Here is a 17,347-nt window from a genome sequence, read left to right as displayed (position 1 = left end):
GCGCATCCAGTAAAGGAGCTCCATGTGGAGTGCAGGATGCGCTCTATAGTCTGGACGTCGCGAGTTCGAGTCCAGGCTATTCCACTGCCGACCGTGGACAGGAGCTCCCAGGGGGTGGCGCACAATTGGCCGAGCGTCGCCCGGGGGGAGGGAGGGTTAGGTCGGCCAGGGTGTCCTCGGCTCACCGTGCACCAGCGACCCCTGTAGTCTGGCCAGGCGCTTGCGGGCTTGCCTGTAAGCTGCCCGAGAGCTGTGTTGTCCTCCGACGCTGTAGCTCTTCGGTGGCTGCATGGTGAGTCCACAGTGTGAAAAAAAGCGGTCGGCTGACGGCACACGCTTCGGAGGACAGCGTGTGTTCGTCTTCGCCCCTCCCGAGTCAGCGCAGGGGTAGCGGTGAGCTGAAAATAATAAAATAATTGGCAATTCCAAATTGGGAGAAAATAATAAAAATAATTGGCAACGACTAAATTTATAAAAAAAAAAAAAAAAAGAAATGTGACACTGCTGAGAAAAAACAAACCCAGCTTCCTGCGGAATACCAAGAGAAACGTTTACAACTTCAGCATTTCTAACAAACAGGACCAGCTTGGACAGATCGGAAATGCTGATCAGACCCCCGTGTTTTTCGACATGCCCAGCAGTGTTCAATGCTGGTGTGGTTGCTGGGTTACATGTTGCCTGATGCCATGGAGTGTTGAGTCATGCTCGCTGTACCAGGATGTGGGATGCCGTGAGTGAGTGCTGGTGTGTGTACGACAGAGACGCCATCCGAAGTATTATACTGTGCGCAGCACAACAAACCAGCTCTGTGGTTGATCTACAACAACACTGTTTCGGGTCAGTTTTGTACGATACAACAGCGTAATTGAGGCTGTATCTTTGTAAATGTATATTTATTTGATTTTTTTTCCTCAAATTGAGGATGGTAAATTTGGGCTGTGTCTTATATTCGAAGGAATACGGTAATTTGGGAGTTCACTGAACAAGTGTGCCATCTTCAGTTCCCCTGGGGCTCTGATTACATCTGTATAAATGCCATGACATGCAGCTCTATTCATATTGGAACGCGTGTGCAGTCAGGACAAGAGCTCTGTAATGAACAGATTATCTTAAGAGGCTTGTTAAAAGATAATCCGTTAATTACAAATGGGTTTACTGCTAAAGGCAAAGGGATTTTCAACCTATTACATTTTTGGTAAAAATTAAAAAGTTATACAGGTATTCCGAGCCATCAACGTTTAAATTAATTGAAACCTCTTTGGTATCGATCTCCAGCCAGCATGTTTTCTCTTAAAATAGGTCAGCTTGGGCTAGCCCTGCTCCACCAACTCCAGTTTCTCATGGACTTGACAACCCAACAAAGCAAGACGAACCAAAACACCTTAAAAAGCTACCATATGGAAACAACGCTGTGTGGATTAGTCAAAACCCGGGTGTTTCTTTGAAGCATTATTTCTTGATACCCTTTGCTTTCCAAGGATGTCAAACAAACATGAAAACGCTGAAACAGCAACAATTCAATCAAAGAAGCTACTGGCTACGGAGAGACTGCGCAGCAAAAACAAACACATACAAAACATTCAGCTTCCAAAACAGAAACGGAGCGCACACAAAGAGGGTCCTCATAATCGATGCTGAAAATGGATGAATTTGTATAAAATCAGTTTTATCGGATTACACCCCAATGTAATCTGTAAGGTTTATATTGAAACCCTATGCTCTCCTACGGTAAGGGAGTCTGAAAGGCTCATTTGTATACTTGCATGTATTGGGTTTGCATACAGTACTCTGTTACAGTTGTTACTCGTACCAAGAACAGCATCTCATCCACAAATCCGCATGGATAGTTCAACTTAACAGGACACAAGATATAGCCTTCAACAGCCAGCCAATCAGGCACAAGGAATTACATTGACAGAAAGCAGAACAAACTTATTATAACAATTAAAACAAATTCAGATTAACTTTCATGACTTTACAGCCTTCAATATGGCAGCCAATCCACAGTAAAATAAAACACACACACAGAGGTTACGGTGAGCTACGCTCACAAAACACAGAGAGATTGTTGGAGCAAACATCCCTGCAAAGTGCAACCAAATTCCAAAGCACAATTCCATCTGCATGTGCAATGTCTTTGACCCGGGCAGATGAGGCCGATATTTTACCTTTGACCTCCTCGCAGAAGGAGGCGGAGTGGCGCGACACGAAGAGCTTGAGCTGCTCGTCCAGGTTGCAGGCAGTCAGCTCCACGTCCCACGAGCGGATCCCTGGAGGAGGAGAGAGACAGGGGCGTTAGAGACAGAGAGAGCTACACACTGAACCAATACTTTACACTCAGCACAGAAACCAGCAACTCCAGTAAATGGAGACGGGCTTAGGACAGAGGTTAGGAGGCACTTCTTTACATGAAGAGTGCTACCAAGACACGCTGCTGATGTGCTGAATCATCAGGATCCTGCAAGACCTGACAAAGCTTTGAAACACACTTAAATCACAATTACAATGATATTGTGTTCAATTACAATTAGTTACAATTATGCTGCCGTAACTGCAATTATTAATTGCACTAAAAAGTAGTAAATCACAGGTACAAATACAGAAACACACCTATATAACTAATGGGGTCACTAAAAGTGGTTGAAAATACGAGAATACTGATTGCTCCATGCAAAACACAACATGGAACTGCAGTGGAGAGCAGTGTGGAGTAGTGGTTAGGGCTCTGGACTCTTGACCGGAGGGTCGTGGGTTCAATCCCAGGTGGGGGACACTGCTGCTGTACCCTTGAGCAAGGTACTTTACCTAGATTGCTCCAGTAAAAACCCAACTGTATAAATGGGTAATTGTATGTCAAAATAATGTGTAAAAAATAATGTAATGTAAAAATAATGTGATATCTTGTAACAATTGTAAGTCGCCCTGGATAAGGGCGTCTAAGAAATAAATAAGAAGAAGAAGAAGAATAATGGAACTGCGAATTATTAAGCTTGGAGAGGTGTGTAATTGAACTGTAAATAATCAATTACATTGCAATTAATTACAAATTACAATTGTACTTGACCAGCTCTGAAAGTCAGCCTGAATGACCAGTTCAGCAATAAAACTTGTTCAGAATATATGAGCGCTAACCATTAGAAACCAAGTCAAGTCAAGTTTAGGAGTCAGGTACTCGCTGCTGGGAATGCAGAATTCTGCATCCGCTTCCCCCCCCCCCCCAGCTGGGAATGCAGCAGGCAGGGTCAGTGCTTCAACAGACATCCGCTCTGCAAGCAGATTGCAGCCATTCTTTAATAGCAAGATCCAGCAGACAGTCAATCAATGCCAGCTACAGCTACAGTCCAGCAATCCTCCCATCAGCCAGGCAGTCAGACAGACAGGCCCTGTCAGCTCTGTTTAATCACATGAAGTATTCCACCCCCCCTTAATTCAATAATTTGGATTCATCTCAAAAGGACAAAGCTGCTGATGGAAAAAAAATGCAACTCAACTTCCTTTACCATCTTATCTGTCATCACCCGCCACTACAAGAGGATTTCAAACTAACAATAATTAGACATGGCTGGAAGAGATGGCAGGATCAATTAAACAGATTCAAAGACCCAAAGGAGTCTGCTCGTCAGAGCTTCCTCAACTCTAGGTGGTCACAAGACTAATGAACCAGCCTTTAATGGAAAAGCTGCCGAGTGCCTCACAAAAACTTAGCATCCAGGGGCAGACTGCAATTCTACGGGTCGCCATACAGACCAAACTACACAATGTTGTAAAAGACTAGAATACACCCTGCATCCACAACTCCACCCCAAGAACGACCGGTTGTCTGTGTGTGACTGGAAGCCTCGGCTAAAGGGTTAACAGGAGAGAATTCACTCACTGTGCCGCCAGATCACAATCCCCAGGCAGCAGGAAGATTAACTGTTCAGGCACAGAATGAGTTGCATCGCTGCTGCGTTCTTCACTATTGGCTTTCAAACAGCAGGAAAAGCATTCCTGAGACCAGATCACCTTATAAGGTTCCCTGTCAGTTTCACCAGCACCCTGCCATTGATGCTTCACACAGTACCTCTTTCGAAGTGGATTTTCATGTAACATGGCGCTACTGAATCAAGTTTTCCAGTGTTCGGTTGAGAATTTTTTTTTTGATAAAACAGGACCATTCAGCAGAAAAAGAGAAATAGGGTGATTCACAAAGCAGTTCAGAGACTAACGATACACAAATTAAATTTCTAGAAGACTGCATTCTGCTTTGGTTGCAATAAAATAATAATAAAAAATACAACCACACACTTGATTTCAGCATTAGCTTCCAGTTCATCCATTTGCCTGGGAAATTAAAAGCTGCAAATGAAATCAAACCCAGAAAAGGTCTCTCTTCAGCTGCTCCTGGAATCTGTGCATTCTGGGGCCTGCCTGCAATTGGAATTGTTCAAATGGTCTCCTGTACTCTGCAGCACTGCTCAGTACTGGAAGACAACCCCCGAGGACTCTGCACTTTCCAGCCTGTGATATTATTGCTAGTGCGGATAAGAGGTAAGGATTTGAAAGCATTTGCTGTGAGTAGTAAGTGTAACGTGATTAATGTGCCAGTGAGACGTGCCTGGAATCAGCAAGAGGCTGCTTGCAAACAGATCCCCGGACTTTCCAATCCGTCAATACTCTGCGTCTCTCTCTCTCTCTCTCTCTCACCAGCAGGGAAGCTTTGAACTTCAAAAAGAAGATGAGATGCTCCAGCTTTCTGAACAAGGCAGGCAACCTTTCAGTAGACACTGCCTTTGTAACTGCAAACATCAGCAGCCACAAAGAATCACAAAAACTCAAAAGATCTCTCTTCTTCCTATCAGGAATTTACAGTCCCTTCTTATCAATCCTATAGACATCAAGGCCCAGTGATGCTCTCTCCAGGCAGGGGTGCAGTTAAACAGCCCCCCCCCCCCCCCAGAGAAAGCAATCAAAGGGCGTATTTACAACAAAATGCATTATCCACAGGATATTACTCTGAGGACACTTGGCCAGTACTGAATTGTACTGAATGTTTGTTCAATTTCTAATATATATTTCATGCCTGTTTAATATCACGTGATGTTTTCGATTCCCTGTTACTGCTTGGATGTATTTTTTTTACTAACTATTACAGCAAACACTGCTTTTGAAAAGGCAGACTGTGGGGAAGCGAGGCAGGGGAGCACAGTAGTGTTGCATAGGCTTCAGTGCACAATGCTTTACCACTGGGCTTCAGTGCACAGCATAACACTAATGTAGATGATATAAAGTATCCCTTTAATGCAATTCACATTTCTTGGAAATGTAGTGCGTCATAAGGCAAATTGAATTGCATTAAAAAATAAATAAGGCTGCTTATCACTGCTGCATTTGATCACATCCAAAATCAAAAGACCAAAACAATTTCGATGCAGACAAATTGCAGTCTGCAGTTTCGCAATACAACGGACTACAGAAAGGAGCACTGCGTCTTTAAGACAGACAGCCCCCTTTGTTTCCTCAGCAGCCGGTGGCGATGAATCACACTGTCGCTGCAGCTCATCATCTTCCCTGTTGAAGGTGTTTGTCTGAGATCACAAGCACAGAGTCCGGGTTTACAGAAAGACCCAGAGCTCTAATCCAGTCCTCACTGCGCATGCCTTCCAGCTGTGGTGCTACTGTGTGGAGCAGCGTGATCTCAGAGCAGAGACACTGAGGTCGTTGTTTATATATGGAACTCTAACACACTGGAGGTGATTTAGATTAATAAATCCAATTAGCACCCGTCCCCGCCCCCGATTTTACTGTGGGCACGTCTCACAGTCTGCATGGTGCAAAAGACAGGGTTTCAATATTGTTCCTGGAATTTCTGAATCATTCCAGACAATCTTGTTTTAATGCACAGAAGCATTAAACTTACAAAGCACTGTCCGGCAAACGTTGATGACATTATCCATTTGAGCCACTCCGCTCTCATTCAAATACATGCACAACATTGGAGCAGCGTGTGACTGGCAACACATTGTCAGATAGCCAGTAATCAAGAGATCTGAGGCAACACAAGCCCCAGTCATACAGCATGTATTCATCTGTCTCAATACACCTTGGAGGCTTGCCTAAGTTACTGTTGATTCTGCATACTTGGTTTTAAATACATATTAAAGCCCTGGATGTCACCCAGATGAGTGAAGACAGCAAGCCTGTGTACAATACAGTGCATGTACTTAAAACCATCTAAGAAATATGATATCGTCTTTCTGAAAGGGAAGGGTTTTTTGTCACTAATCTTTCTTAACCACACAGACCGTTCTGAGCACTCAGCTGTTCTAGTGCTGTAACGAAGGGCAAATATAGTCGCAATTAATTCCTCGCCAACAGTACTGGCTACACAGCAATTGAACAAATGAGTACATTTGGGCAGGTTATTAAAACTGGACGTTTGCACCTTAGAAGGCACATGCAGCTGAACACCCTGTGTGTTATTAACAGCACAGAATCATTGTGTGCTCAGTGTGTCGCGTGCTCTACTGGGTCTCTCTAATGCAAGAATCCACCGAGGCCTGGTCTCATCCCTCGCACCATCTGCACGGCACTCAGCTGTCACAAACCCACTCCCAGCAGCCTCTTCCCGGGCTCAATTCCTCAAGTGCGCCCAACATCCCCCCCCCCCAAAAAAAAACCGGGAACCATCTGGTTTCAATCTGTATCTTGCTTGTCATCACCCACACAAAAGGGAAGCGAGGTCTATGGTCTTGGAAAAGGGTTCTGGAAACAGACATTCCTCCATGTGGGGGACGTGGGTTACACAGCTCTACCCTGGCACCCTTTTCTCCATCGAATGTGCTTCATGCACCATCAACCGCAGACACAGGAAAGACGGACACAGTAAGAGCTTCATTCACAGCAAGCTGAACAACCTCTTAAGAAATGCTTTATGCAATTTCCTGAAGAGTTCTTATCTGTTTGAAAAGGACGATTCACATCGCCCTCTGTGCTGTGTTTATACCCGTCGTCTTCTTCGTAGACACAACAGATCATCTGCCCCCCGCTTAAAACACCTTGGAAAATGCAAACGGCAATACTCAGTCCTGGGACACATTATTCCAGATGCTTATTGCTTTTCTCGTCTTCATACTGTTTCGTATTTACTCTGCGTTTCCTGGTTCTCTCAAGCAGTCTCTCAGAATTGGCTGGGTGGGACGGAGCTGTAGGTCAGGGTGCCCCCTGGGTGCATGGCTGCAGTTTGGCTGTACTTCCTTCACAGTAACTGGAGGCGTAAAGCACTAGCTTCTGTAAAAACGCAAGGCAGACCGATATCTGTGGCGAGATGCATTATTATTATTAGTTTATTTAGCAGACGCCTTTATCCAAGGCGACTTACAGAGACTAAGGTGTGTGAACTATGCATCAGCTGCAGAGTCACTTACAATTACGTCTCACCTGAAAGACGGAGCACAAGGAGGTTAAGTGACTTGCTCTGGGTCACACAATGAGTCAGTGGCTCAGGTGGGATTTGAACTGGGGATCCCCTGGTTACAAGCCCTTTTCTTTAACCACTGGACCACACAGCCTCCTACTGCATTAAAAGCAGTGATGGGCACCAATATTGATATTTTTCCATATGGCAATATCATGAGACTTTACATTTTTAAATCAAAACCTTTTTTGATGAAACTTGAGAGCTTTTGGTGAAATACGCAGGGTGTACAAGACAACTAAGCTAAACATCAGTTTTCTTGAAGTTTTAACAATAATATCAATTTGCTAGGCTGTAAATTGATTTTTTTTTAAATAGAACTGATTCATTTTTCAGTATAGCAAAACCAGAAATCTCACCCAGCACACACACTCTCCATAAAAACACATACGGCCAGCTTGAGACATGCTTTGCATTGCTGATGCTACAGTACTAACGCAGTATAATCACGCTTATTTTACATTGAGACACAATAAATCCCAAACACACCAATCACTGTCAGCCTCATAGGCACAGAAACACAGCACACTAAAGCATTACTGAAGCATTGCATTTCATTGACTGACATTTACCAAACGCTATTTGTATTCTGCATTAAGTTTGGCACTGCTGGGGTAGGGTGTTACTCCATGGATATTATGAAGCAAAGGATCACTAAGTTAAAGTTACTGCTTTTCATATGTAAATATCTGTTAACGTCTGTTCTATTAATAGATAGGATATTTTTGTGATTTTGTTTTGGAAGAATTAGATATCGCTAACAAAACACATGCACGATATCTGTCAAACTTTCATATCGTTGCCCACCACTGATTCAAAGGATCAGTTACTACTGTTATGATCGTACAGAGAAATGACAATTCTTGAAGGCATGTTCCAATAACTTTGACAGTATTGACACATTTTCCAGTCCAGTTTTTTCAGAATAGTTGACAGTTTCTTCATATCACACACAGGTACAGAGATACCCTCAGAGCACATGCTAAGAAATGCCCATCATTCTGTTTGAAACTGGATGAGCAAGAAGCAGAGCCAGGACTCACTGCAATGTTTAAGGTTGATATAAAGCAGCTGTTTATCAGTTTCTCTCTCAGCTTCAATCACCTGTTTACTGAGCGAGAGAACCCCCCGTGGGACCCCCAGCCTCCCCCTCTAAAAAATCTTTTTTTAGGCTTACAGGAAACGCCTACTGGATAGCCAACACAAGTAAATTATAATGGCAAAACCACCCTCCGCTTCTTAGCATCACTAGTGTCAGATCATTTATACAAATGTGTCAGGCTGGGCTGGTGAAAGCACCCAGGAACCGCAGTTCATACAGATATAGACCTTCACAATATACACACTGCATCTATGAAGCTTCTATTTTGGATTCATAATGGATCTCTGAGCTGCCTGTTGCCTCCAGACCACACTGAAAGCAAGCCCTCGAGTCTCAGTGAGTAACATCCCCATTAAACCAAGCTGAAATAAAGAAATATATTATTCATGTACTTCTAGCACTGTCATTATGAGACTTCTCAAAGGAAGCCAAGGGCTAAAGCAGTCGTCACATTATCTCCCATTTACAAATCACTACAGAATAAAGCAGATACCCTCTACCCAGAGGAAGGGAGAGGGGCTTCACAGAAAGATGCCTGACGCTGCACTGGCTACTAAAACAAGTATGTTAGAAACAGTTCCCACGATCACAGTGGGAATAAGACTCCTATTCCACAGCAGTTTGATCCATTCCTGGTTTCACTATGAATTTATTAAGACCCACCTGCACTTGTTACCTATACACTCAGGCTAATCAAGCACATTAAAACCTGGAACGGGTGAAACTGCTATGCAACAGGAGTCTTATTACCATCCCTGCTGGGTGGTACTGGCTGGTATAAGGAGAGGAAAAATAAATCGTAGTGCTTTTGTTAATAACTTAGGAGAAAGAATCACGTGTCCTGAGAAACCTGTCTTAGAATCGTGTTGTCCATGATGGACCTGGCAGACTTCATGCGCTCTGCAATTGCACCAGCGTGGCACAGCTGTCAAGTGAATTTTTAACCACCTTGTACAAAACAAAGAGCAATACTGTTTAAAACTGCCTCACACATGAACATCTGGGTCGTCTGCACAATGCATTCTTTTCAAGTCAGATCTGTATTGATAATAACCTGATTGAGAGCATGTGTGTGCCTCATCCTCTACAGGAGAGCCAGTATATTTGTGGAGAGGACTTTTCCTATATTAAAACGGTACCCTTCTTCGTGATTCTCTGGCACTGCGGAGACAGCCAGCCCAGCTCCAGTACTCTCTGCCAGCGCTGTGCTTGCCTGGGAGCGGCCCTGTAAGGGTTAAACGCACGTCGGTCCTCGGTTCAAACAGAGCAGGGCAATTCTAGAGAGGCTGTCTCCTAGCTGCTTCAGTGATGCATTTTGCTTAATGGTTTTCTGTAAAGCACATTGGAGATATGAGCTGAAAAGCGCTACTGAAATAAATCATTCATGTCATCGCCAATGCTGTACTGTATAACTGTGGACTTTATATGAAAAAAAAAACCATGAACCAGTCTTTACTGCAGGGGACTTCCTTATTAGAGTGTATTGTTTTATTACAGTGTGTGCAATCTGGGTTTCTATAGTCTTACATAGATGAAATGGAAGCCGTATCAGTCAGGAGATGACAGACAAAGAGAAGGAGAGGTGATACCTTTTATTGAACTAACTAAACAATAATGAATCAGTCTTTTAGAGGTCTTGAAAGCTTGTGATTAATTATTGTTTATTTAGTTCAATAAAAGGACTCGCATCTAATTCTCTTTGTCTACAGTCTTGCACATAATCATTGCGTAGCGTCATTCAGTTTGTTTCAACATACATGTTTTGAACATGCACCGTTATTATGGGAGGGGTCGTTTATAGTTACAGTACAAACACACACTCTACCTTAATGCCACAGCATAGAGTCAGAGGGTAGGGCAGTGGTTGTGTAAACAGATCAATGAAGCACGTTGCACAGATATCACGGGTAGGGGACGGGCTATAGAGAGCGGGCACGGTCGGGTCTTGCTAATGTTTAGTTACATAGTTACACAGAGAACACAAACGTATGGCCTTCCTTCCTGCGCGGTAGCGCGCAGCTTCAACTAAACACAGTCCTTTCGTCCTGTCCGGAGCAACTGGCATCGGAAGGCCCTCCTTTAATTCAGATCGCACTAAATAACATACAAGACTGATGATTCTTAAATATATAGCTGTGGAACCAGAGATACGCGCACAGCCATCACCCAGAAAACCATATATTTTCTGTGGATCGCTATTTAGAACCGCTCTGTAACCCGACGTCATCACTTTAGAGCACACCGAACTAGGATGTCGTGGCAATGCTACCGGATTTACTTTCTGTCAGTTCTGCGGGTTTCAATTCAAAAACAGACCTCGGCTGCATAGCAGTACCTGTCTCTTCAGCCCTTTCGATCTCAGGGTGTGACTCCGCAATACACAGCATCATCAAATCCGTTCATCTACTGTCATCCATCGTACTTTGTAAAAATGACACGTTTATTTATTATTTTCCATTACTAATAGTATTGTTGTTGTTGTTATTATTTGGCCAATGCATAGTGAAAAGACGAGAGGTGTTTCTAAATTTGTTATGTTTAAAATCCTATTCCCTCTACCAAATTCACCATAAGCATGCTAATAATACCTCCCCTCCCCTCCCCTCCCAGAGTCGCGGGTCCACATTATCATATGGCTCAGTTGTTGCCAAATTTCTTGGCGGGTTTTTGCCACTTCTGCAGAAAAAAAATTCTGAGCCACGACAAGCCAATTGCAATAATAAATTATATAAAAAAACACAGTTATAGTTTTAAAGGCAAAAATGAATACCATGCAATGCTTATTGCTTACAATAAAACAGATAGCTGTCTCGTCTAAGTAAGAAGCATTGTACTGAATGGGAAACTTTGTATCGGTATACACATTTATATAACAAACGGCTCACCTCTCTCTATTTCCGAAACTACGTATTCCACCAGGCCCTGGCGGCTGTACTCCCCGACAATAACAAGCAAGGAGTATTTCTCATTGCTGAAGCCCGGGTGAGGAGACCTGTGCTGGGTTAGTGCTCCCTCCATCTCTCCTGCCTGCTCCGTCGCCATGTTGAGAAGCTAACCCTATGACGTCACCGCGCAACAGCCCTATTTATAGAAGGGCGGTATGTTCCGCCCAACTTCCCTCGCAACCAATCAGAACGCGATTAGGTAGGCGTGGTATTAGAACGCTTAAGGAATCATACACATTCTGACACATTTTATCCTGTACGTCCAGGGTGAATACAGTGTTGATGAGGTATTTATTTTTACAGTGGTTTGAATTTTCTGAAATAGCGTCCATATACTAAAATGTCACGTGATTATAATTTACCTAAACATATTTGTTGCTTTTCATTTATAAGGTTTCAGCATAGTTACTAATCATTTGAGGGGGTGAGATAGTATTTGACCTTAAATATGATATGCACGTGTTGTAATCATTTAATTTGGTAGTTGGGTGCTATTTTATTTAGACAAACTGGATTTTTTTTGTGTAAGGGGAGATTTTACAGCTTAAATGTAGCCTAAACTTAAACTGAAACAAGTCGTCATTCTGGTTGGGTCCGAAACTCACGGAAGTGTCATTATTTTTAGTGACACAAGCAAGTGATTCAACCCCATGACAAAAACACGGTGCATTTCATAAAATGAGTAACTTCCGCGTGCTCAGAAAGAACGGAAAAAACAGTCCGAGACTAAGAGTGATTCACGATCGACCTCTCATTCCTTAAACAACAAACTACATTCACCACACCCCCCCTAGATTAGTCCCCGAGTTCTGTTCCCGTTACTTTCAGTGGCGTTTGTCGCCCCCTGGTGATGATGCACTACTTCCAGGAACTGCTGTACGAGTAATTACCGTTCAGTTCTGCTCATGCACCTTGGCGACCTCTGGTGGTTTAGGCTTGTATTGCAATACTCATTTGGTCATCCATTGACTAGCGAAAAGGGAAAGCAGCTCGTTTTGTAAATAAAGTATTTATTGACTTTTATACAAACAACATCGGGATCAACCACATTACACATTTCACTAGGATCACACACACGCACACACGCACACACACACACACACAGTATAGATTATATTGTTTGCACAGGGTCTGCAACATGATGTGTTACTGATTAATGTAATTTACAGTATCCTATATATCCCGAAAGCGTTTATATTCCAGCCCAGCCACTGCCAGGCATATTTCATTACTGAGTTCAAAATGGAATTCATTGCGTGCTACGTCATCATTCGTGCTACGTCATTATTCGAGTGACCGATTGGCCGCGCTGTTTTATATTCTAGGTCTGCATGCTGTGGGTATAGAAATTGAATTTGAAGTCGGAAACAGACTTGTATTGGCGCGTCGATTTGCAAAGCAGACGTTCAAAACCAAATTCCACCTGCAATATAACTTAACAATTTGGTTTGCACGGTGGTCTAAATCTGTATGCATTCAAGGCTCCAACACGAGGCACTAACCCGCTTGTTACAGTTCAAAGTATTGTACCAATCGCATGGACTTCACTCGACTGTTGTGCCAAATAACAATCTCTGTGATTAATCTCTGTGATAATCTCTCTCTACACTAACATACAACGTAACCCCTTCATTACTGAACCGGTGATGTTGTTTCATTTTGTATATTGGACACACTGAGTAGCGCTTTCTGGTTGTGCATTGTGGGTTCGAATCCAGGCTCCGGGTCCCCGTATGGACCCCTAATCTATACCATCACAATGGGGGTGGGGACGCTGCATTTATGCAAAAGCAAACTTTTAATATACAGCGCATTGCCCTGTGAGGCAGCACATGCAGGAGGCGGGCGTTTCACTTTTTATTTTCTTTTATTTATTTATTGTTTGTACAGAATAAATATAACAAAAAGTGCCTTTTGGATGGGGATCAACGACAGTCTTCCTGTCGCTTTCTGTGAGGATGAGAGGCGAGCCAGAGGTACTTGCTGCTGTGACCACGTCTCTGTGTCAGCCTCACTCTCTCACACACGTACACGCACACGCACACACACTCCCGCCCAATCCATCTCTATAAACACTTGAGGATGTAGAAGTTGCAGGACGTTCCTCTCGGGCAGTTACACAGCTTTCCAATCCTGGAGCCCTTCCGAACTGCGCACTGCTCTCCCGCATCACACTGGAGAATGACAATAATACACACAGAGAATATGAACAACAGTACACTACTACTACACTACTACACTACTACTACTGCTAATAATAATAATAATGCCTGTGCACATTCCGATTAATAAGGCTGTAATTCTGGTGGTATAAACTATAAGAGGATTGCAAGGTCAATGGTTGCAATAACTTAAGCTACATGTCTTTGATCAGGTAACACAGACTGCTTCCAGATTTCCACACCTTCTACCGGCATATAAAATATTGTCACACCGGAGCGTTTGTAAAAGATCTGGGGCTGGATCGCTTCAGAAATCGATTCCAGTGCTTCTAGCCCGTGCTCCTTTACTTATGCGAGAGAAGATCGCTGATCCTCTCCCGCGAGCAGATCGGCTGCTCGAATCGCGTAATTGCGCGTGCGTTTTAAAGGAGTCATGGAAACGAGGAGAGCGTGCTTACCGACGGGACCCAGCCCAGCTTCTTCTCTGCAGACGGCAGTCTCTTGCTCTTCAGCTTTTCCAGAACTTCTTGCAGCGCTTCAATCTGCGAACCCACAAGTTGAAAAAGCATGAGAGGAATGCATTTACCACAAAGCGTGCAACAAGCGCCAGCGATGCAAACGAGCAATCGTGCAGGACAGCCACTCGAAGCTGCCAGTTCCTTTTTAAAAGAATGATATTTCAAAGTATAACAACAAAGACACATACTTGTCATCTCCAAAAATAACAATGGTTAAAAAAAGTTTAAAGCAATTTAATTGATTAGCCATACCTGGAAAACAATGTAATCTATAGCCTGCTATTGCTGTGGAGAAATTTAGCAATGAATGCGTTAACCTACACAGAAAATACATTTCTTTTGTAAAGATCCACATTCACAATGTGGTATAGCTGACATACGTACTGAATTAACTATGATTTTAAAGCAAACAACCTCTATTTAATATTAATTAATCCTTAGTGTGATCTTGCAAATGCGTTCAAATGAAACACCTTTTGCTGTAATGTATTTTTGTGGGTAAGACGATTGCATCAAATGATGGCATCTAATCTATTTTGTAGCACAAGAGCTCGCCAGTCGGGTATTATTAATTATGAACAGAATCCCACAAATCACCAAGATGCAGGTATTCTATCACCGGTATTCTATCACCTGTAATCTATCACCGGTAATCTATCACCGGTATTCTATCACTGGTATTCTATCACCGGTATTCTATCACTGGTATTCTATCACCGGTATTCTATCACTGGTATTCTATCACCAGTATTCTATCACTGGTATTCTATCACCGGTATTCTATCACCAGTATTCTATCACCGGTATTCTATCACCGGTATTCTATCACTGGTATTCTATCACCAGTATTCTATCACCGGTATTCTATCACCAGTATTCTATCACCGGTATTCTATCACCAGTATTCTATCACAGAACACCAACACAGCGTCGTCTCTTTCCTTGTGTTAATAGCTAAAGTCGGTTATATAAAAAATATGAAGAAATAAAACACAGACACAAATCAAGCGTCCTTGTGTAAGTCACGGGTTTGTCGTTGACGTGTTTGATGTATTTCTTTTGTTCAGTTTTTCTATTCATATTTAATGTAATGACTCAACACTGCAGCGAGGATTGAATGAAGTTTCAGAAACTATCTGACACGCAGCATTCCTACCAAGTGTTAGAGGCTGTGATTTTTAACACACGCCAATACAGTTTAATGGGACAACTATTCCATTTTAATTCAGTCTTTCTTTACACTACTGTTAAAATTCACAGACTATATATAGTTAGTAGACTATATAAAACAAAGTATGTTCTGCATCTCCTATGAAGGAAGGATCTATCTATCTATGAATCTAGGATATTCATGCCTGCAACATTAACATTGCGTCCACAGCTGCTATAACGAGAACGTCTTTCAGTTTCTCCCTTTACTGTTCTTAAGAAAGATTTACTCCAAATACTCATCAGCACATGTATCTATTTATTTTTTTCAGAAAGGAAAAACGCACACAGTAAAGTAAACCAGGAATGTAAAAAAGTCCAGACATTGAATCTAAGCGATTGGTGTTCGTGCGCACTATTCCAATAGTATTATACTGGTGTTGGCATTTATTTCAGTGTATCGTCTGCAATGTAGCATGTTTCTTCAAAGGTTTCAGTCGACACGATTTTGTATTTCCTTCATACTGTACATTGTTTATAATGAAATCAACATTAAAAAAAAGGATAATATAATATAATATAATATCTACCATCCATTAATAAGTTATCTCACCAGTTCTTTCTCTTCTTGGCTTTTGTTAGAGTTGTCTATGGACCGGACTTCCACAGCCTCCTCGCAGTAGACCAGCACAAACAGGACCGAGCAGGTGATGCATAGCAGGAGTAGGCGGCTGCTGACCATGGTGCTGAAAGAAGTCGCGGAGTTCACTTGCAACAGAGAACGTTCGAAGAGAGTTTCTGTGCTTCTCAATGTTCTATGGAACACTCGCCCGGACCTCCACTTTATATACTGCGCTGACATCACCTGTTGAAATATTTACGTCCCAATTCCGAGTGATGAGATTGGTGTATTGATTTTCTTTTTAGACACTTGTCTTTAACAACCCGTGTTTGTCATCGTGTCTCCTGGCTTGATCTTTCTGATACACACACACACACACACACACACACACACACACACACACACACACACACACACACACACACACACACACACACACACACACACACTCTTTCACACACACACACACACACACTCTTTCACACACACACACACAAACACACACAGACACACACACACACACACCATTAGACCTTCTTAACAGCCTCCTAGCTCTTCACATCTAACCGCGCTGCTGCCAGGGGAGTTTCCCTCGGCTGTGGAATGGCTCGTTTCTGATTCTTCTCTTTAAGATTTTGGGTAAAGTGGAAGGGAGCTGATATTTCATCATTTCAAAGGCTCAATTAATCCAGTCAAATTCAGTGTGGTGATGAAGGAACTAACACATTGTATTCAACTGTTCCCGGGTCATTAAACTGAGGAATTGCTACCGTAGTAATTTCCCTGTCTACCACTCCTGCTGTGTTTGTAGATAATCTCTAGTTTTCTATTTGAGCATCATGTTTCTGTGTGAAAACAAAATGTATTTTTTTGTTAAAATCAGCAACAAGGTTAAAAAGAGATCTATGTTTTCCTCATATGTATATCTGTGCTATGTATGATTCTCTGTTGGTATTTCTGCTTAGACTACTGTTTGACTGAAAAAAATGCTCCTAACAAGATCCTCAAGTCTGATTATGGAGAAGTGAGGTGGGGAAGACTATCAGTGTTGCACCGTTTTCAGTGCACCACTAATATGCTTCCCCACCTCCTTTTATAAACAATTTTTGCTGGAACTGTAAGCATGGCAGATAATGATCTAAGCAGAACAGCAATATAGAATCATACTGACCACACATAATAGAATATAAAACAGGTAGGAAATTAAACAGTAGGAAAATGTAGATGTTTTTTCTTTAGACAGACTTTGATTAAGACACAAACTCCTGTTCTTTCTGAGATTACAGTATATAGCAGAACTGGGAGTCCTTGTCGCCCACACCAAGTTAAACTGAAAATCGTTAGTGAAACCAATTCTGTGACTCCCTGCTGTTCTTCTGGCAAGGGGATCCCT

At 42.6% G+C, this 17,347-nt stretch overlaps 2 protein-coding genes across 2 annotated transcripts in view; both read right to left on the bottom strand.

Moving 5' to 3' along the window:
* LOC117401451 (microtubule-associated protein 1B-like) overlaps positions 1-11,639 on the bottom strand; it is a 28,133-nt gene extending 16,494 nt beyond the window's left edge. The window contains exons 1-2 of the mRNA XM_034002172.3: positions 11,444-11,639; positions 2,169-2,270 (exon numbers count right to left, since the gene is read on the bottom strand). Of these exons, the coding sequence (XP_033858063.3) occupies positions 2,169-2,270; positions 11,444-11,600 (259 nt within the window). The 5' untranslated portion in view covers positions 11,601-11,639. The remainder of the gene's footprint in view (positions 1-2,168; positions 2,271-11,443) is intronic.
* An 876-nt stretch (positions 11,640-12,515) lies between these two features.
* LOC117428918 (cocaine- and amphetamine-regulated transcript protein-like) lies at positions 12,516-16,306 on the bottom strand. The gene is made up of 3 exons (XM_034911645.2): positions 15,946-16,306; positions 14,124-14,207; positions 12,516-13,677 (listed from the first exon to the last, which is right to left on the bottom strand). Exons 1-3 carry the CDS (start codon positions 16,192-16,194, stop codon positions 13,570-13,572), a joined length of 441 nt encoding a protein of 146 aa, XP_034767536.2. The 5' UTR covers positions 16,195-16,306; the 3' UTR covers positions 12,516-13,569.
* Positions 16,307-17,347: the final 1,041 nt, after the last annotated feature.

This window comes from Acipenser ruthenus, chromosome 47, assembly GCF_902713425.1.
Source record: "Acipenser ruthenus chromosome 47, fAciRut3.2 maternal haplotype, whole genome shotgun sequence".
NCBI classification, from domain to species: domain Eukaryota; kingdom Metazoa; phylum Chordata; class Actinopteri; order Acipenseriformes; family Acipenseridae; genus Acipenser; species Acipenser ruthenus.
This window is presented reverse-complemented; position numbering and strand designations above follow the sequence as displayed.